The sequence below is a fragment of the Hippopotamus amphibius genome, chromosome 7 (genome assembly GCF_030028045.1).
Source record: "Hippopotamus amphibius kiboko isolate mHipAmp2 chromosome 7, mHipAmp2.hap2, whole genome shotgun sequence".
Taxonomy (NCBI): Eukaryota; Metazoa; Chordata; class Mammalia; order Artiodactyla; family Hippopotamidae; genus Hippopotamus; species Hippopotamus amphibius.
In genome coordinates, this window is record NC_080192.1 from 8,887,879 (window position 1) to 8,911,544 (window position 23,666).

At 61.6% G+C, this 23,666-nt stretch overlaps 1 protein-coding gene and 1 long non-coding RNA gene across 2 annotated transcripts in view; one reads left to right on the forward strand and one right to left on the reverse strand.

Annotated features, from left to right (window-relative positions):
* Window positions 1-235: 235 nt before the first annotated feature.
* Window positions 236-9,316, forward strand: LOC130856953 (uncharacterized). The gene is made up of 3 exons (XR_009054726.1): window positions 236-368; window positions 3,535-7,871; window positions 8,350-9,316. It is a non-coding gene; the product is annotated as an uncharacterized LOC130856953 (long non-coding RNA).
* Window positions 406-23,666, reverse strand: part of CACNA1I (calcium voltage-gated channel subunit alpha1 I) — a 101,367-nt gene continuing 78,106 nt past the window's right edge. The window contains exons 16-36 of the mRNA XM_057742064.1: window positions 22,533-23,003; window positions 22,048-22,148; window positions 21,158-21,281; window positions 20,815-20,883; window positions 20,113-20,297; window positions 19,531-19,657; window positions 18,072-18,197; window positions 17,165-17,254; window positions 15,384-15,576; window positions 14,705-14,856; window positions 13,397-13,506; window positions 12,664-12,797; window positions 11,711-11,781; window positions 8,372-8,450; window positions 7,561-7,682; window positions 6,733-7,077; window positions 6,344-6,490; window positions 5,253-5,375; window positions 3,698-3,863; window positions 2,431-2,627; window positions 406-1,068 (exon numbers count right to left, since the gene is read on the reverse strand). Coding sequence (XP_057598047.1) covers window positions 406-1,068; window positions 2,431-2,627; window positions 3,698-3,863; window positions 5,253-5,375; window positions 6,344-6,490; window positions 6,733-7,077; window positions 7,561-7,682; window positions 8,372-8,450; window positions 11,711-11,781; window positions 12,664-12,797; window positions 13,397-13,506; window positions 14,705-14,856; window positions 15,384-15,576; window positions 17,165-17,254; window positions 18,072-18,197; window positions 19,531-19,657; window positions 20,113-20,297; window positions 20,815-20,883; window positions 21,158-21,281; window positions 22,048-22,148; window positions 22,533-23,003 — 3,795 coding nt within the window. The remainder of the gene's footprint in view (window positions 1,069-2,430; window positions 2,628-3,697; window positions 3,864-5,252; window positions 5,376-6,343; window positions 6,491-6,732; window positions 7,078-7,560; window positions 7,683-8,371; window positions 8,451-11,710; window positions 11,782-12,663; window positions 12,798-13,396; window positions 13,507-14,704; window positions 14,857-15,383; window positions 15,577-17,164; window positions 17,255-18,071; window positions 18,198-19,530; window positions 19,658-20,112; window positions 20,298-20,814; window positions 20,884-21,157; window positions 21,282-22,047; window positions 22,149-22,532; window positions 23,004-23,666) is intronic.

The window sequence follows — 23,666 nt, forward strand, 5'->3', positions numbered from 1 at the left end:
CCTGGGAGGCCTGAGAGCCCCTTCCAAGCTCCTCTCAACCCCCGAGGGGAGACAGCAGACATCGCGGCTGCCAAGGCCCCAGCAGGACCTTCTGCCCTGGGGTGGGTCCCACCTGGGTCCCCAACGTCAGGCCCCGACCCGCACTCCCCACCTTTAGCACTTTCCGGAAGTCATAAGCTCTCAGTAGAAAAAATAAATAAATATATATGTCTGTCTCTCTCTATGTATATGCACATGTATACACGTATATGCACGGGCAGGGCCGCGCTGGGCCCGTCTGAGCCTCGGCACCCGGGCCCTGCTCCCCCCGGCCCGGCGCGGCGCCCAGGTCGCGGACGGAGTATTGCTGTCTGCCCCTGGCTCCTGAGGTAAAGAAGGTGAGGCGGGGCGGGCGGCCGGCGGCCCTCATCTCCGCCCCCGGCTAGCGGCGGCCCCGGGCCGCGGCTCCCCCGGCGGCGGCTGCGGCTCGGGCGCCGAGGGGCCCCGGGCGGCGGCCGGCTCGGCCTGGCGCGGCGGGTCCTTGCGGCGGTCGGCGGCCCAGGAGGGGCTGCGGGCCAGGCCGCGGGGCCGGGGGGCGGCGCGGGGGCGGCCGGGGCCGGCGGCCAGGCTGCTGGTGCTGCCGAAGCGGCGCGCGGGCGGGAGGCCGGGCGGCGGGGGCGGAGGCCCGAAGAGGGAGGTGAGCGAGAGGCTGCTGAGCGTCTCCGAGGGCTCGCTGCCCGCGCCCCCGCCGCCGCCGCCGCCGCCCCCGCCGGCCCGGCCGCCCGCGCCCTCCTCGTCCGAGGGGTCCATGGAGTCGTGCTGCGTGCAGCCCGGGCTGGTGGAGCCGCCGCTGCTGTGGCTGCGCTGGTGCGCCCGCAGCCCGCGCAGGCTGCACAGGCCCCGGCCCCGCAGGCTCGGGCCGCGGCGCGCGGCGGGCGAGCGGCCGGCGCGGGGCCCCGGGGCGGGCGCCGGCGGCCCCAGGCCGCGCCGCGGGCTGTCGCTCAGGGTCAGGCTGTCCTCCAGCGTGGTCTGCAGGCTGCCCGCCGAGCTGCTGCGGCTGGCCTCCAGCGACGTGTCGCTCCCCGTGGCCTGCGGGGAGGTCACAGGGGATGGGGGGCCGCCCGGTGTCCCCCAGCCCGGCTCCTCCCGCAGCCCGCCCGGCCGGGGACACGCGGGCACGTCCAGCCCCTCCACCCCCTCCGCAACCCCCTCGGATCACAGCGGGCATCCCAGGCTTCCCCTCGGCCCCACCACCACCTGTCTGAGCTTCTGGGTGGCCCTCCGACAGGGCCCCCTGCCCCACCCCCCTCCCGGGTCCTGGGGCAGGAGGGGCGGGGAGTGGACAGTCAGTTGGCGTCATCCTACTGCCACCCCAGTCAAATCCTGGCCCCCAGTGCAGGAGGCTCCGGGCTCAATGGGAGTCAGGGCGCTGGGACCCTACCCCACCTCTCTGGGACCTCACTTCCCACCACCCTCCCCCTTGCTCACAGGGCTCCTCCCTCCCCTCCCCCACTCCCTTACACCTCCCCTCCCCCCTCCCCACCCCCCAGTCTGCTCTGGCTGCTGCCTGGAAAGCTCTTCCAGGATGATACCCCACCTGCTTCACCCCTCACAGCCTTCCCATCCCCACAGCACCCCTGCTCCCCCCACAGCCCCCTTCCCTGTGCAGTGTTCTCCCCCCACCCCATATGACTATCAAATACACTATACTTTCCATGCATTTATTTTGGTTTATCATCTCTCCTCCCACATCCCTGCAACACACTAAACACTAAACTGTAAACCCCAGGAGGCAGGGATTTCGTCATCGTGCTGCCCGTTGTAGCCTCCAAGCCTAGCACACAGCCTGGTGAGCAGCTGCGGTCAACAATCACTGAGTGAACAAATGCAAGAGCCCTGGGTCCCGCCCTGCTTCCACTGCACTGTGCCTCTCCCTGAGACCTGGTCCCTTCCCCCACCACCTGCTCACGGAAGAGGCACTTCAGGTCTGCAGACCCTTCCACTCTGTGCTCTAGGCCCTGTGGGTGTCCAGGGGGTGGCCCTGGCCAATCCAACACAGGTGGCTCTGCAGACCGAGACCCCCCCATCCCCTAGACCTGCGCCCTGACTTCCGTTCCTAGTAATCACACCCCAACCCCCTCAGCGCCCCGCCCCCACACCCTGCAAAGCCTTCCAGTGACCCCTCCTCCCCATCCCAAGCTACAGCCCCCTATCAGGGCTCCCTATCTGGGCTCTCCCCACACTCTACTGTCCCCAGATGCCCTAGGACCTGGCCCTGCCCATTTTATCAGCCTCTAGTGCCACCTCCTCCCTCAAGTCTCAGTACTACCCCCTCACTTTCCCAAGTGCCTCTGGCACTGAGCCCCGAGACTTTGGTTGGGCTCGTCCCCTCCTCCTCCACCTTCAGATGTCCCCTGACCGGAGAGCTCTGAGAGCCAGGAGGCGCCATACCTGCCGAAGGAGGGTGCAGTTCACGCTCGGCGACCTCAGGGACGCCCAGGAGCCCTGCAGGGCGATCTTGGGGAGGGTCCCGGCACCAGCGTCCTTCTCCTGCCCTTTCTGGCTGGCAGCCACAGCAGGGTGGAAGAACTCAGCCGGCATGGGAAGGAGTGGGCTGGAGGCATCCGGGGAGAAGGGGCTCGGGGGCGCTGCTGGGGAGGGAGGAGAGGGGGCTGGGGAGCAGGCTCAGGCCCCCGAGGGTAGCTGGCAGGAAGGGGCCACCTAACAAACTGGCTGAGACTGTGGGCTCCCTCTTTGAGCCTCCCTCTCTAAGCCTCGGTCTCCCCATTGTGAAAGCAAGAGAGGCACACTGAGCCTGCCTGTGTGAGTCCTCGGAGGACAGGCACTGGGCAACGGCACAGTTTTTGGAGCCAAGCAGACCCAGGCTCCCAGGCCCCCTGGGTTCCTTCCTCTGTGAAATGGGGACCATCTGCTCACCTCGAGGAGTGGAGAGAAGGCTGTAAGAGCCCGAGGCAGCTGCGGAGCTCCCAGGCCTGTGCACAGTAGTGCTCACCAGGACAGTTGCCCCCCCCACCCCCACCCCAGGTCCTGACACCCAGGAGGCCCGGCCAGGCCTGGGGGCCCCCCAGGACAGCAGGCAGGTGAGCACCGCCCTGGATGGCAGAGCAGACAGAGTGCTAGGGATGGAGAGGGGCAAGGAGAGGGTGAGGGGGAAATGAGGGCTGGGGCAGGTCTGGGGGGCAACCTCTGCCCATGGTCCCCTCAGTGCCTTCCAGGCTGAGGGTGGAAGCTTGAATGTCCCCAGGTAGGAGAATTCCTAATCTTATTATTTAAGAAAAATGCTAATGAGCGGTTAGGTAAAGAGGACAGGATGGTCTGTGGGATAAACACCTCTCAAATTCAGCTCCAGAGAAACCCTTCAGTGATTAGGCAGCTTTCCTTCTGCTTGATGAGCTGCGTGTGCCAACCTGTTTCCTTTTTCACCACAGCTGCTAGGACACTCAGCGTGAACCTTCCATTAGCCTAGATTTCTGGTATAATTATGATCTCATCTCTCTGTACTTGGCTCCTGATCTCCTGTCATTGTTCTATCAGGCCCGAGATTCCTATTTTTCATTGTCAATCATCCATCTGGTTCTTTCTGGACTCCTTATAATAGACTGGGCAAAAATACTCAGGAAGAGGCTCAGCCAGCTCCCTCTGAAGCCAACACCCAAGATCACGGCTGTGCGGAGCTGACGGGGCTCCCACCCCTCACCTTGGCTGCTCTCGTGTTTCAGCCAGGACCGGACGGGGTTGAACGGGATCGCCTCCATCTCACACAGGAAGTTCTCCGGGCCCGACGAGACGGCCGTATTGGACAAGGGGAAGAAGCATTCACCCAGGTCCCCTACCCGCAAGGGCTCAGGCGGGTCTGGCTCACCCTACAGGAAAAGGGAGGTGGAAGGGGCAGGATGGTGGAGGGAGGACAGCCTGCCACAGCTACCTTCATGCCCCTGCTCTTCAGCCCTTTGCTGGTCACTCTCACTGCCTGGGACGGCCTTCTCCTTGCCTCCTCCACCTGGGCAGGTCCCTTCCCGTGGCCGAGCCTCAGTTTCCACATCCATAAATGAGACAGTAATCCCTCCTTCCAAGCCCTGGCACCCAGAAGCTGCCAGCCTTCCTTCCTGGCACTCCCTGGGCCCTGCCCTTCTTCAACCCTGCAGCCCAAGGCAACCTCTGCACAGTAAACTCCTCAAAAGCTGCCTCAATGCCCCCTCCAAGGCGGATGCGTCCCCTATGACCTGTTCTTTGAGTCCTAATAAAACCGACTGCACCCACCTAAGCCCGACCAGGCCCTAGAAACAGTGCACCCCAACATCCTGTGCAGGAAAACAGTGCAGGGGTGCAGGAAATATAGGAAGGGGTGGGTGGCAGGAGCTGTAGGAGCTGTCAGTTATAAGGGAGGGCCCAGGGGGGCAGGGAGGGGCTGAGAAGATCCACTTCCCCTATCCCAACCTTCCCAGAGCTGACAGAGGACAGCCCTGGCGAGGGGGGGAGGTGGTGGTGGCAGTAGTGCCAAACCCAGGGTGCCCCAGGGGTCAGGGGGACGGAGGCTCTCTTAGGGCAAGGCCACTGCATCCCAACCTCAGGCCAAGGGCTCTGTCTCACATCCCCCAGCCAGGGCAAGAACAACTTGGCTCTGAGGTCACAAACCAGGCGGCAGACCTCCCCTGCCCGAGTCTGCAGGATCAGTATAATGGCCCTTCCAGCCTTCCCGGCCCTCAGGCAGACCACTTCAAAGGCAAAGGTTGGCAACCAGTCCCAGGGCTGGCTTCCCTGCTCTGCCACGCCCAGCCATGTGAGAGGACAAGCCACCTTACTTCTCAGAGTTCTGATGCCCTCGTATGTGAAATGGAGCTAAATCGTCTCTAATGCGCAGAGCTGGGGGCAGACATACTGGGTGCAAGGTCAGGCACACAGTAGGTGCCTGCACCTGTTTCAACTCTTCAGCCTCATGGCCCCGCTGTAAGGTTGGCCCGCCAGGGACAACTCCCATTAAATCGATCAAAAACATCCAAAGTGACAGAGAGTGGCCAGGGCCACTTGGATGCTGTGATTGGAGCCCTGGCTGAGCTCATTGCTGTGTGACTCCAGCTAAATCACTCCACCTCTCTGTCTCCAGTCCTCATCTGACTCACATGAGCTGAGGGCCCAGCACCTAGTGGGTGCCACGTAAATGGTGTGCCAGGGAGGAGCAGTGTTCTGGTGCAGCAGGCAGCGGCCAGGCTCGAGGACAGATCTGCTTGCCCAGGAGCCCACCAGGCGCTCACCTTGCTGTCTCTGGGGCCAACCTGGCAGGCTGTGGAGTCCTCCAGACTCAGGTCATCGCCAAGCAGGATGGACGAGGACCTGTCTGAGTTCAAGGAGAAGGCCTCCGTCTCGGCCAGCTGTACCTGCAGGGAGAGGCGGCAGCGACGGGTCACCCCTGGGGCTGGGATGCGGCAGGCCGGTCCTCCAGAAACATGCAGGGCAGTGGTCAGAGAGGCCCAGAGATCTGAGCACAGATGGCACGTCTACCCTGTGCAGGGACCCAGCCTGGGCAGGGGGTGGGAGATGACACGAGTGTCACAGGCAGCAGAGTGCCAGGCCTGGGCCAGGCCGGAGGGCAGGTGAGCTGCCGTGGGCTGTGAACCAGAGCTGGTCTGCTCGCCCCCAGGTCAAATGCCCCTCGAAGCTGCCTGGGTCTGACTCACCCGTGGCCCTGCTCAGGCTACTGCACGGGCAGGGGTGGCTGCAAGCCCGGAGGACCCTGGGGAATTTGAAGCCACCTCAGGCTGAGAGGGATCCCTGGGAGCTGCAACACCCCTGGGGAAGGTCTCACGGCCCCACATTGCTGGGGAGAGGGGAGAGGGCCCGCCTGAGCCTGCACAAGACAGGCCTGAGGCCAGTGGACACCCTCAGATGCCCATCTGGGAAACTCCACCTGGGGGTGGAGGCCAGGGCAGGGGCACCGGGAAGAGACTCTGGGGTGCTTAGGCCTTGAGTGCCGGGACGATGGCCCTGGATGACCCCATCATGTCACAGAAAAGGCAAACTGCACCAGAGGTGACACCTGGGCTTCCTGCCGGCCCCGGCAGCCCACCACTGAGGTGGGCAGCTGCCCTTTCTGAGCACCGACTGTGTACAGGCACAGAGCGGGACCTCGCCGCTCCCGAGGCCATGCCACACGCCTGCACGGAGCGGACAGACAGGCCAGGCCGGGCTCGGGGAGGCGGGTCCGCCACAGCCCCCCGGGCCAGCATCGGCCTAGCAAGCTGGCCAGGCCTCCACCCAGAGCTGGCTCTCCCCTGGGGCGGGCCTCCCACCAGGCCTCGTGCTGCTCCCACCCCGAGACCCCCGCTCCCCCCGAGGCTGCCATCACCTGCTGGTTGTCGTGGTGACACCTCCCGCAGCCGGCCGGCGAGGAGTAGTGGTGGAAGACGGAGCCCGACAGGTTGTCGATGAGGGTCAGCTCCCCATCCAAGGAGTCCTTGATGATTAAAGAGACGCTGTCCAGCCACAGGTTCTCCTAGGCGGACGGGGACGGGGTGGGGACAGGCGGGATTATCGGCCGGGTCGGGACGGCGGGGTGGGCGGGCACAGCTGCCCTCCCGGCTCTCCGCCCATGGCCTGGGCCCCTCATCACGGGGACGCCCCTTCCACGGAGCTGAGGGAGCGGGGCCCGAAACGACAGAGCTCTCTGCCCGAGGCCCCGGGCCAGCCACCCCCCGGCCCTCGGCGACCCCGCTGCCCTCTCCGGGCCCCGCGCACCTGGGCTGGCGAGTAGCAGCTTCGGGTCAGGCGGCCCTCGGCGTCGCCCCCGCCGCCCGCCCCTCCTGGCCCACGGCCGGGCACGGGCGCCCCCGGGGAGCCGGCGGGTGGCCGCGGGCCGGGGCCCGGGCCGTGGGCCATCTCCAGCTCGAGCTCGGCGTCCATCTCGGCGTCCTCCTGGGCCTCCTTGTTGCTGTCGTCCAGGTGCTTCATGAGCACGGCCACCACCACGTTGATGAGCACGAACTGGGCCGTGAGCACGAAGCTGACGAAGTACAGCGGCGACACGAACTGCAGGCTGCTCAGGCAGCTGCGCTCGTCCTGGGTGCAGTCCCGCAGCGTGTCCTGCACCCGGCGGCGGGGGGAGGCAGCCGTGAGGCCCGGGGGTCTCGGGCCACAGGCCTCATCTCTGCCCTCACGAGCCCCTCCCCGCCCAGCCCAGACCGGACTGTGGGCCGGAGCCCGGGAGCCTGCGCTGGGTGGTGGGCAGCGAGGCCAACGCCGAGGGCCTGGCACCCGGAGGAGCAGTGCCCGGAGCCCCTGGCCCTGGCCGTGGGCCCCCGGTCCCCTCTGGCCCTGGGCGGAGTCCTGTCCCCTGGAATCTGAGCACTGATCCCGGAGCAGCGTTTAGGGGCGGACAGAGACCCGTCCTGGCCTCATCTCCACCTCGCTGTGCTTCAGAGTCCTGGGCAGGTGCTGCTGCTTCTCTGTGCCCTGAACCCCCTTCTGGGTGCGACAGGGCGCTGGGCAGGCAGGGGGCCCGGGAGCCCTGGCTGTCAGGACACGGAACCCAGCCCAATTCTCCCTCCCCAGCCCACCCACGTGTACCTTCATGATCCCGTTCCAGTTGTCGCCGGTGGAGACCTGGAAGAGTGTGAGGAAGGCCATGCCAAAGTTCTCGAAGGTGGCGTGCCGGCTCATGCCCTCGCACGGGTTCTCGTCGTTGCAGACTAGAAGCAGAGTGGGGTCAGCCGGGCCCGCTGCGGAGCCTCCTGCACAGCCCACCCTGTGCTGCTGCCTCTAGGCCTCATCTCAGAATCCCCATGACAACCTCAGAGGTGCGTGTGGACTGTGCCCAGCCCATGGATGGAGAAACTGAGGCTCAGGGAGGTAGCACATAAGCTGGGACTCAAATTCAGGTGAGTCCGGCTCCTCCCTCCACCCAGGCATCAGTTCCTGAGAGAGGGGATTGGAAAAGGAAGGGCTGATGCCCAAGGGAGCCCCACTTTCTGGAGCCAGCCCTGTGCAGGGCTGGGCTGACTGTGGGCTGTGTTGCCCTTGGTCTGTGCCCTGGCCACTATGCCTGCTGGCGTGGCACTGGCTTGGGACATGCACCAGCAGGTGGAGCAGGAAGGGGCATCCCTGAGAGGTCAGACAGCTGGAGGGCTCCAAGTCGGGAGTCCACTGCACAGACCTGGGTGTGACTGTGGACCCAGGCTAGCATCTCTCAAAAGCTCCTATTCACACTGGGAGGGTCGCCCATCCATCCCCCCGCGGGCCCGCTGTGGGGGCATCTCCCCAGTACAAAGACAGTCTAGTGCGGTGGGGGGGTGTCTCAGGCCTCCCCGCCCTGCCGAGGCCCTCCACCAGACCTGTTCCACGCACCCCCTACCCCAGGCCTGCTTCGGGCATCACTCACCCAGCTTCCCGAAGAGCTCCACTCCCAGGGCGGCGTAGATGAAGAAGAGAAGCATGAAGAGGAGGCCCAGGTTGCCCACCTGTGGGGACAGCAGGTGGGGCTGGGCAGGGCCTGGGGGGGCGGGGCAGGTGGGCTGCAGGCAAAGGGCCTGTCCGAGGCTCAGGGCAGCCATAACATTTCACCAGGCTCTGTGCCCGTGTCTGCCACCCCTGCACGACCTCCTGGAGGGCAGGCCAGGTCCAGCACAGGGCACAGGACGATAATAAAACACATTTGAAGCCTTTACTGGGAGTGGCCTGGTTTCAAGCACTCCACATTCACTGCTCCACACAGTGATCTATAAGCTCTCTTTTACCCCCGTTCATCAGGTGAAGAAACAGATGTCCTGGGAGGTGAAGTATTGATACTTGCTAGTAAGTGGTATGACTGGGGTCAAGCCCAGCAGGCTGACACCAGGGTCCACACACACAGTCCATGCTACACCTGTGTGTGATTACTACCATCCCGTGGATGAATGGTGAGAGGGAGAAAAGGAAGTTGCAGCAATAATGCTACCTCCTCCACGAAGCCTGCCTGGATTCCTTCAGGCAGACGGGGATGCAGTCTGACTGCATGAGTGTAACTGGTGTGTCCTTGTCACTGTGTCTGCCCATCTGGGAAGTCCTTGAGAGCAGGGACATGGCTGGATTAATTCAGATCTGCTTCCCCAGGCCAGCAAGGGCCCTGGCCACAGAGAGGAGTGAACATAGGAATTATGCAAGACTGGGGGCCTCCGAAGCCTTCTGCAAACCCAGCCACCCCTGTCCCACAGCTCCTGTGGGAGAAAAACATTGCAGATTCCAAACCTAACTCAAATCTATCCATAGACCAGAGACTGCCTTTAACTCGTGTTATGGGTAAGATAAGGCTCAAACATGTTCCTGCCCTAGAAATGAAGTATCTCTGAGAACCCTCAGAAGACCTGCGTGAATGCAATCCGAGGATGTTCACATTAATTGCTGAAAAATAAACCACGGTAATCACAGACTCCTAATGCTTCTCTGCTGCAGACAAGGGTTTCCTTCCGAGCCGTGCTACAATCACACCAACAGTGTCTGACTAATTAAACGATGCTTGTTCATTAATGAAACAAGCACTCATTGAGCACCTCTGAGGCCAGTTGTGAGGCCCCGGTCGCCACAAGGATTCCAGCAGGGCCTGAGCTCTAAGCACAGCTTCCCACCCTGTGCAGGCCCAGGTCAGCATTTCTTCAACCTCACCCTTCCTACCAGCTCCCCCTCTTCCTCGCCCTCAGCACCTCCGAGTCTGTGAGTCTGCACGGCTACAGCAGCCTCCTCACCAGCCTCCCTGCCTCCAGCCTCTCCCTCAATCCATTCTCCTCACGGTTGCCAGAGTAACCTCCTAAAAGGCAGCTCTGCTTGAGGCCTCCCTTATCCAGAACCTCCCATGGCTCTCATTGCCCACAGGACAAAGCCCAAGTTTGCTGTCTTGGCATCTAAGGCCTGTGTGATCCAGACCTGAGGACCCCCTCCCAGCCGGATCTTCCACCCCCAGACTCCAACCACACAGAAAACAGACCCCATTTGCATATTCTGTTTCTTCTGCAGGGAAGGCCTTCTCTCTGTCCTTGCCTGGAAAATGCCTCCTCCCCACTCCTCAATACTCAGATCATGGGTCACCTCCTCTGAGAAACCTTCCCCGATGCTTTCTCCCTCTACGTGCCTGAGGCAAAGCCTGGAAGGATGGGGCTGAAGTTTCATTTTCATATCACTTTACATAGAACTGAGGAATGTCCAGGGTCAGCTAATAGATCTCGAGGGGTAAGCCCCTCACCCCAATACCATGTGGTTCTTGGCACACGCATCTCTTAAAGTATAATTACTAGCATGTGTCTCCTACTTGAGGCTGGGATCCCCCTAGGCATCTCCATGTGCCCTATGCCAACTCAGGGTTGGCCTGGGAGCCACCATGGGATGTCCAGGGGTCAGAACAAGGGGCCAGGGGGAGGGGAAGGAGCCAGGAGGCCAAGCAGGCTAGGGGCACACACTTGCCACCCCCATTCCTGTCCTTAGCAGACTTTTACATGGTACTTCCTCTAATGCAGGCACAGTTTAGCACTTGACAAGCTTTAACCATTTTAAACCTCACAACATCCCTTTAGCACTGCTATCATCCGCATTTCACAGGCAAGAAAACCAAGGCACGAGAAATTGAGCCACACACCTAGGCTCTCAAGGGGAAGAGGCTTTGACCGCAGGTAGACTGGCTTGAGTCTGGGTTCCAACCCACTTCCTGTCTGCACACCCCCTCGCCCCCCGTTCCCCCCCACCCTGCCAGCACTCACCCGTCTCCCATGTGACAAATTCCTCTGAAGGGATTTCATGTTAGGAAAGACCACAGCTCTCTAAATGAAAGCCCTTGCTTTCTATCCAGACCTGCTGTCAGCCGTGTCGCTTTCCCTTTGCAACTAGGCTGCTGGGAAGCTCACACCAAACTCGAAATGGAACTCATTAACATCCTTAGCCCAGATGCCTGAGAGCATTAGCTTTGCTTTCACCTTCCCTGGGCTGTTAATCTTTTACCCTCATTTTTAGCGTGCTGTATCTTTGCCCTTTACTTTCAGACACCTAACGTTCCTTAAGACTAGATGAGTCATAATGAATAAATGAATGTATATGAGGCTCACCTCAGAGCGAGGTGAGGACACACGGAGGGGAGGGAGGAGGGGAGCCATCAGTAGTCAGGACAGTGCGGGAGGGGGAGCCTGGGGCTGCAGAATTCCAAGGAGGATGAAAGATGCACCCTCTGGGGTCCTGACCCATCTCCCTTCCACTCACCAATGGGGGGGGCAGGGGGGGGAGGCTTTCCTAATTTCCCAGGGTTCCCAACTAGGTCAGGGTCTCATGCTGTCCCCTCCTGGAATGCCATATCTGTCACCTTTCCATCCACATCACCACCTTCTCCTACCAAGCCACCCTACAAGGTCAAGCTCAAAGTGACCTTGACGCCTTCCCTGATTCCCCAGTGTGGGGGCCTCTCCCCACACTGCCCTGAGGCCTCTGTCTTCCCCCCCTCCCCCAGGCTGGTGACTCCTGAGGGCAGAACATGGGTCCCCAGCGGCCAGCCCAGGGCCGGGTACACAGCAGGCATGGGCGAGCACTTGGCAAATCAGGAAGAAACAGGTAGAGGCGACCCGGCCCACCTCTCACAGCCCCTAGCTCACATATGCTTCCCTGGAGGCGGGACTCTGCCCTGGCTCCTGGCAGGTCTGGAGAGAAGGGAAGTCAGGGCCCATGCCCCCCCAGGGCCCCAAAGAGGGGCCAAAGGAGCGGCTCTTACCTGGGGCAGAGCTTGCACCACAGTGTCCAGTAGCGCCCGCATCCCTGTGGCCATCTTTAGCAGCTTCAGCACTGTGGGCGACACCCAGCATAGCCCCTCAGCCTGGGCCAGTGGGCAACAGGCGTGTGCACATGTGTACACGTGTGTGAATGCAGGAGCGTGAGAAAGTGGAGGAGCGTGAAATTAAGGATGACAGCTCTGGAATGCCGCTCTACAAGCACGTGGGTGCAGCTGAACTGGGGGCGGGTTGTGCACAAAAACATGGGTGCCCAAGGTGCAGGTATCAGTGTAAACGTCCAAGAGAAGGAGGGCAGGCACAGCAGGAATGGAGGGATAGTAAGTGTGTGAGTGAGCATGTAATTCACCGTGATGGGGCCACAATGACCAACACGTGAGTGCCCCTGGGGTCTCTCCCTTCCCCTCTGGCTGGAGAGCGCCCCAGTGTTACTGCTGAGTTTCTCCACCACTCCCCTCAGCACCTCGGAAACTGGGGGCAACAGGCAGGGCAGGTGGAAGGGTGAGCACTGAGGCAGGAGGTTTTCGAAAGAAGTATGAGGGCAGCCTTGGGGTGAAAGGGAGGCTTCTGGGAGAAGAAAGAGGATTTCAAGGACAGTGCGCCCCAGATGGCGTTGGAGAAATGCCAGTGAGGACCCAGTGTCTTCCCAGCTGCACAGGGCTCCTTTCAACCCAACGTGAGACTAGACTGCACAGGTCAGCATGTTATATGCGGGCGGGGGGGGGGGGGTGGTGGTGCAGGTGCAGGGTGTAGTACAGAGCCGTGGGGATGAGGGCGTGTGTGTGCGCGCATGTGTGCACACGGGGTGGGGGCCGAGTGTGTGTCAGGTATGGGCTCCTGCTGACTCCTGTACCCCTCCCTCGCTGAGCAGAAGCCCCATCCTGCCCCGCACCCCGCCCCTGCCTGTCCCCACCCCGCGGCCCCGCCCGCCCCTCACCCCGGGCGATGCGCAGGACCCGCATGATGCGGATGATGGTGGGGTTGATGGGCAGCGCCGCGTTGATCTCAATCTCCTCCAGCGTGATGCCCATGACCGACAGCAGCACGATGGCCAGGTCCAGCTGGTTCCACCTGTGCGGCCGGGCAGGGGAGGGCAGGGGTGAGAAGCAGGGTGAGAGGCACTTGAGGCTAGATACACCCCAGCTGGGAGGAACTTCCCAGCTCTCCCACTCTCCTGCCATGGCCCATGGGGATCCCTAACAGCCCCTCCAGACCCCCATGATTCCAGCTCCCTCTCTGTCCCCCACAGCCTCTGCTCCCTCAAGCAAGAGGCTGACTAGGCTAAACAAACATCTCTGGCCTCTGCAGGGAAGGAAGAATGGGCTCTGACTCCTAGGTCTGAATCTTGAGCCAAGTGCTCCCCCTGTATGGCCTTAGGCTACTCCGTCAACCTCTCTGAGCCCCATTTGTTCCCTCTGAAAAGAAGGACTAGCACAAAGTATGCCCCGCTCTGCCTGTGGGGTGTGGAGGACCCACAAGAGATGAGCTGAGGAGGGCTTGGAAGAATGCCCTGCACCGATCAGACTTGTAGGCAGCACCTGGGGTCCCTGGCCATCAATGCCCAGACACTTATTGGTTCCCCCCCTCCAGCTATTCCAGGCTTCCCCAGGGGTCAGGACTGCTTCCCCATTCTGCAGCCCACTCTTTGCTGCCCCAGCCCAGCTGCTCACCGGTCCTTGAAGAAGCGCCTCAGACCAAATGCCACCAGCTTCAGCACAGCCTCCAGCACAAAGACAGTGGTGAACATGTAGTTGCAGTATTTGAGGGCTGTCTCCAGAGACTGCAGGGGTGGCAAAGAGAAGCATGATCCAGGCCCCGTGACCTGTCCCTCACCACACTCCATCAGAAAATCTCTGCCTTTTAAGCGGAGAATTTACTCCATTCACATTTAATGCAATGATTTACATATCTGCTTTTATTCTTCTCACCTTATTCAATGTGCACTGTTTATCTTACATTGCTGTTTTCTTTTCCTTATTTCTGCTGGTCTGGTCCAACTGCCGCTCTATGGAGGCAGTATGGGGTAATGGTTAAGGGTTGTGGTTAAGAACCAGACTGCCTATATTTGAATCCAGACTCAGCACTTACTCTTTGTTCACTGTGTAACCTTGGCGAGTCACTTGACCTCTGTGGGACTTAGTTTTCAGATCTATGAATTAGGGATGTTAGTATCACCCACCTCAGAAAGTTGGGTGCTTTTTAATAAAAATTAAATGAGGTAATAGTCCAAGACCAGACAGAATAAATACTTGGCAAATGCAAACTATTATTATCCCATTTCTGCATGTTAATTTAGAAGTTCTACAATTACTAATCTGTTTCTCTGCACTCATAATATTCCACTCCTACCATTAAAAATAAGACACTAATTCCTCATCTGGGGGCTCTGCTCTCCCCTCCTTCCCCCACTCCAGTAAGTCTTTAAAAAGACTTGCCCCTACACACCCCTCATGTGTCCCTCACGCACACTGCCGGCAACCAGCTGGGAACTGGTCACCTCTCCTACCCCAGTGTTTGCCCCCAACGGTCCTGCCCCTCCCCCAGGCTCCATACGCTCAGCTGTTGAGGAGCCAGGTGGCAAATCAAAGTTCCAGTCCTGCCTGCACTCACTGGATGAGTAACCTGGGCAGCATAGTTTACATCTCTCAGCCTCATTTCCAAAATCTGGAAAAAGCCCCCATGCACACCTTAGGGTTGCTGGGAGGATTAGAGAGTTAATATCTGTAGCGTGCCCTGCAAAGAGTCACACTGAACACACTACAGCTACTGTCACTCATGTTCAAGGCTGGGCCCAAACGTCACCCCCCACCACCACCCCGCTCACCAGGACCTTTCCCTCTCACTTATCTGTCCTACCAGGCCCTGAGCTTCCTGAGCATAGGACCCCGTGTGGGGATGGCTCAGACCCAGTGATGGGGCCTTGCTGAGGACCCAACCCCACCAGGTGACCTTAGGCCAGGGGCCTGGCCAGGGCTCACCGTGGGCTGATTGTAGTGCTCCAGGGACATGGTGACCACATTGAGGCAGATGATGAAGGTGATGAAGATGTCCAGGTAGTGGCTGGTGCACATGGAGTGGATGAGCAGCCGGGTGGGACAGTAGGTGGCATAGTAGGGCAGCCGCTGGGCCTCTGCAGGGGGCACCGGGGTTGGGGGGCCAGACCACAGAGGGTTAGGGCCGAGGTGGGGGCAGAGCACATGGAGGGAGAGGTTGAGGGGGAGGGAGGCAGCAAGTGGTAGAGATGCCCGTCCACCCCAGGCCTTGGGAGAGTTAGGCCTCCTCCACCCAGTCAGGGTGCCTTGAGGAAAAGGGGTAGGATGTGAGGGAGGGTGGCAAAGAGGGACACTGATCCTACTCATCTACCCCAAACGTGCCCATGCTGGGGGGCCGGGTCTGCTGGGGGCAGGATAGGGTGTCCCATGGCTCAGCACTGGGCATCCAGGCTCTGCCTGGACTGAGCTGCAGGGCCTCATTCAGGTGGGCAGTGGGGTCACCACTGGACTCTGGGGGGACACCAATGGAGGACAGGTCAGGCCAGGCAGACGCTTCGTTCCCTTCCGGCTCCAAAGGCCCAGTGGCTGGGGTCAGGCCAGGAGGGACGAGGCAGCGGGCAGAGGAGCCCGGGACCGGGGCCCCGCCCCCGCGTCACCCACTCACTTCTCCGCTTCTTCTCCAGGCGCCGCAGCCGCTTCTCCTCGCGCCGCCGTGCCTCCTCGGCCTCCTGGTGCTGCCGGCACTTGTGGAAGTTCTCCACCACGACGCCCACGAACATGTTGAGCACGAAGAAGCTGACGATGAGCAGGAAGGAGATGAAGTAGAGCAGCATCCAGGGGTTGTGGTTGGGCACGGGCTGCGGGGACCAGACGGGGCTGAGGGAGGCTGGCCGGGCACCGGGGGGCCCACCGCGGGGGGCACTCCACCTCCCCGAGCCTCCGTGCAGTGGGGGCACCGACAGCAGCTGCCTGGGCAACTGGGAGATTTGAAGGAGGCAGAGGTAGGACGTGCCCACCCGGCCTGGCACAAGGACGGTGCTCAGCAAAGAGAGCCCTCCCCTTCCCTGCCATCTTTCTTCTCCCTCCCATCCACCACCTATCCATCCCCCATCCAGTCATTCATCCATCCACTGATCATCCACCCATTTATCTGCCCACCCACCTACCCATCCATCCACTCGTTCATCCACCTACCCATCCATCCACTCGTTCATCCACCTACCCATCCATCCACTCGTTCATCCACCTACCCATCCATCCACTCGTTCATCCACCTACCCATCCATCCACTCGTTCATCCACCCACCCATCCATCCACTCGTTCATCCATCTACCCAGCCATCCACTTATTCATCCCTCCACTCATCATCCATCCATGTATCCAACCATCCAACCACTTATTCATCATCTAGAAACAAGGCAGGAAACAAAGCAGCCAGCAGAGGAGAGAGCATAACCCTCATGGAGTCCGTGTGTGTGTGTGTGTGTGTGTGTGTGTGTGTATTGGTGGGGATGGCAGGCAGGAGTGTACAGACTAAGAAGTGAAGGAGGATGTCTCCACGTGTTCTATTCCCCCAACATCCCCAACCCCCACCTCAACCTCCAGCTCTAGAGGGTAAGGCCCAGGAAGCCAAGAGCCCCAAGTCACTTACAGGCCTAGGGATTACCCCAGCCCCGATTCCTTCACTGAGTGGGCCCCGTCGTGACCTAGAGCAACTCCTTGCTCCTTCTCCCAATGACCCCCGCAGCCAGGACACCTTCGACCCTGGACAGTCATGTGTCTTGCCTAAAGTCCCAGCCTAGCTCCAGAGGGGACCCCACTCTCAGGGGGATCTTGGGAGCAAGGGCTCAGGCCTCCTCTCTGGCCCAGCCTCCTCCCTGACCCCTTCTACCCCCCCACTCCCAAATCCATCCTTACCCAGGAGCTCCCAAGAAGCTCCCGCAAGCTCACCTCACCGCAACCCCTTCACTGACTCCCACTGCCCTCAGCTATGCTCCAGCCCTGGCTGCACACGCAGGTCTTCCTGACCTTCCTGCCCTTCTTACCTCCTCCACCCACCTCCTGCTACTCTCTTTCCACTCCTACCCCCGGGCCTGGCCTCACGACTCCCTAAGTATGTCACTCTCCTGTCCAGGCCTGTGCCTGCTGTGCCCTCAGCGGCTCAGCCCTGGCCTCCTCCTACACCCACTTCTCCACCCACGGGCTCTAAAGCCCTCTTGGCAGAGCCAGTTCACAGTGCCCTCCTTGCAGAGAGCAGATTTGTGGAAGCAAACAGAGCGGTGACTTACACCAGCCAGGGACTGGCCCTAATGGGGAAGGGTGCAGGCCAGGACGGGGAGGGGCGGGCTGTGGCTGACCGTGGGAGACACCAGCTTCAGACCACCCGCTTCAGACACCATGTCCCTCCCCTCTGCCCAGGCCAGACCCGGCCCAGCCACGCCCACCTGCTGGTCCACAGCAACGGCATCCAGTCCATTGTACATGATGTTCACCCAGCCATCCTTGGAGGCCAGCACAAAGAGGGACATCAGCGCCTGGAAGATAGGAGAGGAAAGGGTACAGGGGCGACGGGCACAGGCAGCTCAGGCTGCATCTACCTCCTCCGTAGCTCTGGGAGGCAGAGGGACCAAGAGGCCTTCCCCAAGCCCAGGGCAGAGCTGTGTCCTCAACCGACAAACATTTTCTGAGGACGCACTGTGTGCCTTCCATATGCCCTGCAGGCACTGCTGCAAGAGAATGAGCACTTGGTCGGGGGAACTCTTCAGAGGCAGCCAGCTGGGGGCTGTCATCTGGGACACCACCCAGATGGACAAGCCTGGCAGGCCCCCAGGACAGGGGACCAAGGGCAAGGCAGGGACTGGGCAGGGGCCTGCCTGCCAACTAGGGTGGGGAACAGAGGAGATGGGCAATGGGAGAAGAAACCCACTCTGCGCCAAGGCCTTGATGCACTTTAATCTCTGCCACAGCCTGTGTGGTAGCCTGTAACATGCCCATTTTACAGGCAAGGAAACTGAGGCTCAGAGAGGCCACACCTAGCGTAAGTGGCAGAGTCATGATGCACACCAGGTCTGGCGGACTCCAGAATGCCTGTCGGGGTCCCCTGGGTGGTGGGTGGGGACCAGGAACCAAGTGCCACTAAAGCACGTACTAAATGCCAGGCACCTGCTGGACACTAAGCCTCATGCTACCTGTGAAGTGAGTTCCACCCCTACCTGTTCTGTACAAAAGGAAATCAAGGCATGGAGAGCAGGACTGGAGCCTGGTCTGTAATCCCAGGGCTGTTGCCACCCAAGAGCTGTCACCCCCACCACCCGGGAATGGGTCAGGTCAAGAGCAGAAGGGGGTGCTCACCTGGCCCAGATTGTCGAAGTTGTACTTGTGATGGACCCAGCGGTAGTTGGCGGCCACGCAGTCGGAGCGGTTGGTGATGTTGCGGGTGTCTACGCCCAGACAGTGGTAGAACTTGCCCTTGAAGAGCTGGGGGTAGGGACACAGGGTTAGTGACCAGTGCCTCCAGGGGATGGGGGTCAGGTGCAAATCAGAAGAGGGACCCGCCCCTCAGGGGGCACTTCCTCTGTGCACAGCCTGAGCCAACCACTCCAACCCACCGTCTCTCTGAGTCCCCCAGTCCCCCAGCGTGAGGCAGGCCTCTGCGCATCTCATCTCACAGGGGAGGAAGCTGAGACCCAGGGGTGTGAGGTAATGTTCCCAAAGTGATTTGAGGTTTAGGAAGTGGCAGGGCCAAGGCCCACACCCTGGCCTGTCTGATTCCCAGCCCTTCCACAGACCCCAGAGATCAGACCCCAGTACCACACTGGGGATTTGGGCAGGGACTCCATGTGAGACAGTTGCCTGTGTGTTCCTAAGGAAGAAAGTCAGAGAGAAGTAAAGGGACCCTCTCTAGGGACCCAAGCCCTCTCCGTGTCAGCTGCCTGGAAGGGGCAGGGCCACTGTCCACACAGGGTCCACACAAAGCCCCTCTTGCCCAGGTAGCTGCGCTGTGAATCTCTCAGCAACCCCAAAGGACACCGGTGTGCGGGGTTCCTCCAAAGATACAGCCACAAACACAGGACCAGGTGGGGAGCCTGGGGGCCTCAGCACAGCGCTCAGACCCTCAAGAAATAGGGTTTCAGCAGCAGCTCAGACCGTAGAGGGCCCAGGTCATCCTGGCCACCCTCCAACACACAGTCTATGATCTGCCCCACTCCTCCCTGTCTAGCCCTGAGGCCCCATCCTATATCTGGGCTGGGCTCCAAACCAAAATCTGAGCCAGCTCAAGGCCCTGCCTGGGTCAGAGACCCTCCATGGCCCCTACCCCAGAGGAGCCAAGCCCCAACTTTTTAGCTGCCACTCCAGGTCTCCCCCACTCAGCCCAGCTTATCTCTCCATGCCAGCTGTAGCTCCCAGGGCTCTCTCCCCACACATGCCCTGCTTGGTCCCACCTCCCCACACGTGCCCAGCCGCCCCGACACACCTTCCCCCGACCGTGACCTGCCCAAACCACCTGTCCTTCAAGGGCCAGTGCCAAGGCCACCTCCTTCAGGCTGTTTTCCCCACTGTCCCCAGCCCAGCCCTGTGTTCCTGCCTACCCTGGACCCCTGAGATCCCATTTACCCAGCCTGCCTTGTGCTCAGCCCCTTTGGGCCGTGTCCATCTCCCTCCCTGGACTGGGGGTTCACTGCTGGCAGGCACCATGACTGCTCCACCAGGGCCACCCAGCACAAGGTCCAGAGAGTTAGGCGGGAGTGTGGAGCCTCTTCCCTGACCACCGAGCCCACCCCACCGCCTGCCCCACCTGAGTGCCCCTCACCTGCACCCCCAGGATACCGAAGATGACGAAGAAGGCACAGCAGATGAGGACGATGTTGCCAATGGGCTTGAGGGAGGAGATGAGCGTCTCCACCACCAGCTTCAGGCCGGGTGCCCGGCTGATGACACTGCAGGCAGGGAGGGGCCGAGGGTCCCCTTAGCCGTCAGCCGGGCCTGGTGACAGCCCCTACGTGGCCCCAAGTCACCAGAGCAGAGGCCCCCAGCCCCCAGATCTATATGCATAGCAAGGCACTATGCTTTCACCCCAACCCCTTGGGATCCACACCTCACCCTCCTCTAGGTACTAGAGGTCCAGAGATGGCAGTGAGCCAGCCAAGGACACCCAGAGAGTGGCCAGCAGCCCTGGGGGCCACCTTCAGGCCCTGCCTTCCAGCCCCTGCTCCAGGCTCCTCCTCCAGCAGCAGGGCCGACAGGCACAAGGCTGGCCCTGCTCAGCTGGTGCTTGGCACACGCTACAGAGGCCAGAATGGGCGCCAAGCGCTCGCGTGAGGGGTGCACGTGGACCCCGGGGGCTTCCCTGACAGTGCAGCGCTCCCCCATCCGCGAGCGCCAGGGCCCTCACCGCAGGGGTCGTAGGGTGCGCAGGAGCCGCAGGACCCGGAGGACCCCCAGGATCTTGGCTCCCCCGGCCGAGGCCAGCGACACCACGATGTCGATGAGTGACACAAAGACAAGGAAGCCGTCCAGCACATTCCAGCTGCTGCGCAGGTACGCCTGCTCCCCGAAGTACAGGCCCAGCGAGACCACCTGAGGGAGGGGCGATGGGCGGGGTCAGCCAGACTCCGCGAGAGGGCGGAGCGAGGCCTGGCGAGGGGCGGAGTCGGGGGCGGGGGCGGGAGTGGGCACGTGCCCTGCCGCCCCCTGCGAAGGCGAGCTATAGGTCTCCCGCTACCCAGGGAGCCACTCCCTGAAGCACCCTGGTTCCCTTCTCCCCGCACATGTGGTTAACCCAATTCGAAGCCACATGCTCTGGAAAACATCCTAGACAGAACTCTTCCGCTGTGTCCCACACCTACACCAGGTACCGCCGTGGCACTGGAAATGGGCTGTGAGCTCCTGCAGAGGGGGCACGACGTGGACAGCACCACCCCTTCCCCTGCCCCAGGAACCCAGCGCAGGGACTGGCACCACGCGGGGGTGGGCCTCCAAGGCCACCTGTGGAATGCTGCCGAGGGGCAGGTGAGTGACAAGCTGGGGGGGTGGGGGGGCCTGGGCCAGGGCCTGGGGACAGAGGGGAGGAGAGGTTCCAGGTGAAAGCAGGTACCTTCAGTGTCATCTCGCCCACAAAGATGGCTGTGAAGATGTAGTTGGACACAGTGAGAAAGATGCGTTCCTGAAAGAGCCGGGAGATGCCATGGGTTCAGGGGGTCCCAGAACTGGTCAGCCTCTGCCTTCAGCCAAGGGGCACCCAGGAGAGGTTGCCACTTCACAGTCCGAGGAGGCGGCCCCCTCTCCAGAGGCAAGCTCCCCGCCACACCTCCCTCCATGGCATCTAGTCTTGCTGAGATCTCCAGCCTCCTGAGCCCAGCATGCTGTCCCCCAGCAGGCCCTGGTGGCCTGTCCCTGTGCCTCATCCTCTGCACCTCCTGAAGGCCCCAGGCACTCACTGTGCTGCCAGCCTCAATCTGGGGCCGCTCCAGGGCAATGGTGATGCAGTTGAGGAAGATGAAGGCCAGGACAACATAGTCGAAGAGCTTGTGGGCGATGATTGTCTGACACAGGACCCGGAAACTGGGCAGGGTGGGCAGGGGCCATGGGAGCGTGGGTTAGCCCCTCACCCTGGCCAGCAGGAAGGCAGAAGGCCCAGGTGCACATGGGGACCGGGATGGCCTAAAGGAAGCTGACCCTTCTCTTCTGGCCACACAACAGGTGGTGGCTTTAGGTCTCTGCTCAGGATGCCCCCCTGAAGGATGCTCCACTGACCACAGTGCAAGCTCCTGGCACCACAGGATGAAGGGCACCCACCTAGCCCTGGCACTCACAGCTTTCCAAACACTGGCCCGAATCCCTGAGCCTTGTCCTCCAGCCACGTGGGACGTTGCCAGATACCCTCAGCTTCTGCCCTCAGGCCTTCCCTCAGGCTGCTTCTTCCACCTGGACCAGCCTCCACCTCTTCACAACCCCTTCTTCATCTACAGAATGCTGTCTGCCTCCAAAACCCAGCACAAAGGCCTCCTCCTCCAGGAAGTCTTTGGATGCCCCCCTCCAGATGGAAGCAACCCAGGTTACCCACAGATTTGTCTGATCTGGTGCCCAGCACAGGGATGGCCTAGAGTGGTGGAGATGCCCAGGAAAGCCCCGACTGGACCCCCTCCCTCCTCTACAGACCCCTCTCTCCCCTGCAGACCCTCCACAGAGCCGGGAGGGTCCTCTGGGGTATGGGGGACAACCCCCCCCCCCCCCCAGCCAATGGCCCTGCTTGGCTTGGCAGAAATCTCTCCCTCCCAGACATGTCAACCCCCTACTCTAACCCTATCCCAAGCCTGGCCCTGCCCACCTGTTCTCAGGGGAGAAGAGGTAGACAGACCAGTCCTCACGGACTTCGCACCAGTTAGGCTTGTAGACGTCAATCATCTTGCGGACGCGGAAGCACAGAGTCTGGCAAGGGGAGGACAGGGTGCAGAGGGGTCAGCGCTGCCCAGAGCTGCTCATCTCCACCCACCCTGGCCATCTAGCAAAGTGCGGCCACCGGATGACTTCCGAACTCTCCCAGCAAGACCAGAAACCTCGCCCCACCCAGGGCAGACAGGGAGGGCTTCTCTCCCAGGGGCGGGCCCAGCACAGAGGTGGACAGTTCCGGCCCCGCCCCCGGTTCACCCATCTGAAGCCCTCTCCCCATGGCCAGGCCCCCCCTCCCCCAGCCTTAGGTTGGGCCTCTGTCGGGCCCTCCCACTTCAGCGCCGTCCCTGGACCCCGCGCCCTTCCGTCCCAGGTGACCTCCTCGTGGTCCCCTCCGCGGCCCCTAGAGCCCCGCGCACTCACGTAGTCCATCTCCTCCTCGTCCTCCCCGCGATCCCGGCGGTCGTCCATCTTGGTGAAGACGTCCTTGGCGATGCTGGGCATCCTGCCATTGCAGTCCTCGTGCCCGGGGGCCGGGCCCGCCGCCCTCCAGGCCGCCCGGGGGTGGGTGCCCACGGCGGGCACCAGCTCGGCCAGGTCCACCGAATCTCTGGTGTCAAGGGACAGCGTCCGGCGGTGGTGGCGGTGACGGTGCGCCGGGTGGGGGCCATGATGCGCGTGGTGGGCGTGCGGGGCGTGCAGGGGCACGCCCCGCGGCGGCCCCTCGTCCCGGGCACCCTCGCAGGTGCGGGAGCCGCCACTGCGCTCCGCCGAGAGCAGGGACTCGTGCTCCGCAGATGGCAGCTTGTGCTTCAGGCTGTTCCAGCTGGAGCGGCGGCTGGCCCAGGCCCCGCTGCGGCCCCACGGCCCGTAGTAGGAGCTCCGAGAGCTGGACTGGGAGGAAGCCCGGGGCTCCGGTCAGCGCCACCACACACACCCACGGCTGTGGCTGAAGGGAGTGTGCACACCCGCTGAGGCCCGAAGAGGGTCGCCCACCTGGCCAGCGGGTGACAGAATGGGCTACACCCAAGGAGTCCTCGCCCTGCTCTGCCTCTCACTCCATCCACATCTACAGACACATGGACACCTCCACCATGTGGCTGTGTCCCTCCTGCCACCTCCCTTCTCTTGATAAAGATGCAGCAAGTTAGGGCATCTTCCCATTTTACAGGAAAGGAAACTGAGGCTCAGAGAAAGGCTGTAACTTGGTCATAGTTACAAAGTTTGGCAGTGGCAGAGGCAGATTCAAGCTCAGGTCTGCCCGACCCCAAGGCCCAGCTTTTTACCCCACACATTGCTGCTAAGACAAAACCCAACTCTCTACACCAGACCCGCTGGCATTTTTCATTCATTCATTCACTCATTCCTTGTTGCCCGGTCCTGCTCTGTCCCTGGGCACCCAGGAATGCAACAGACAAGGTCCCTGCCTGGTTCTGGCTGGACAGTCAGGTGCCCTAAGCCTAGGTACCAGTCTGAGGCCGGACTGGCAGACACTTCTTCTCAGGGTCCCTGAGCACACACCCAGCAGGGAGCAGCCATCTGGAGCACCCCACGAGG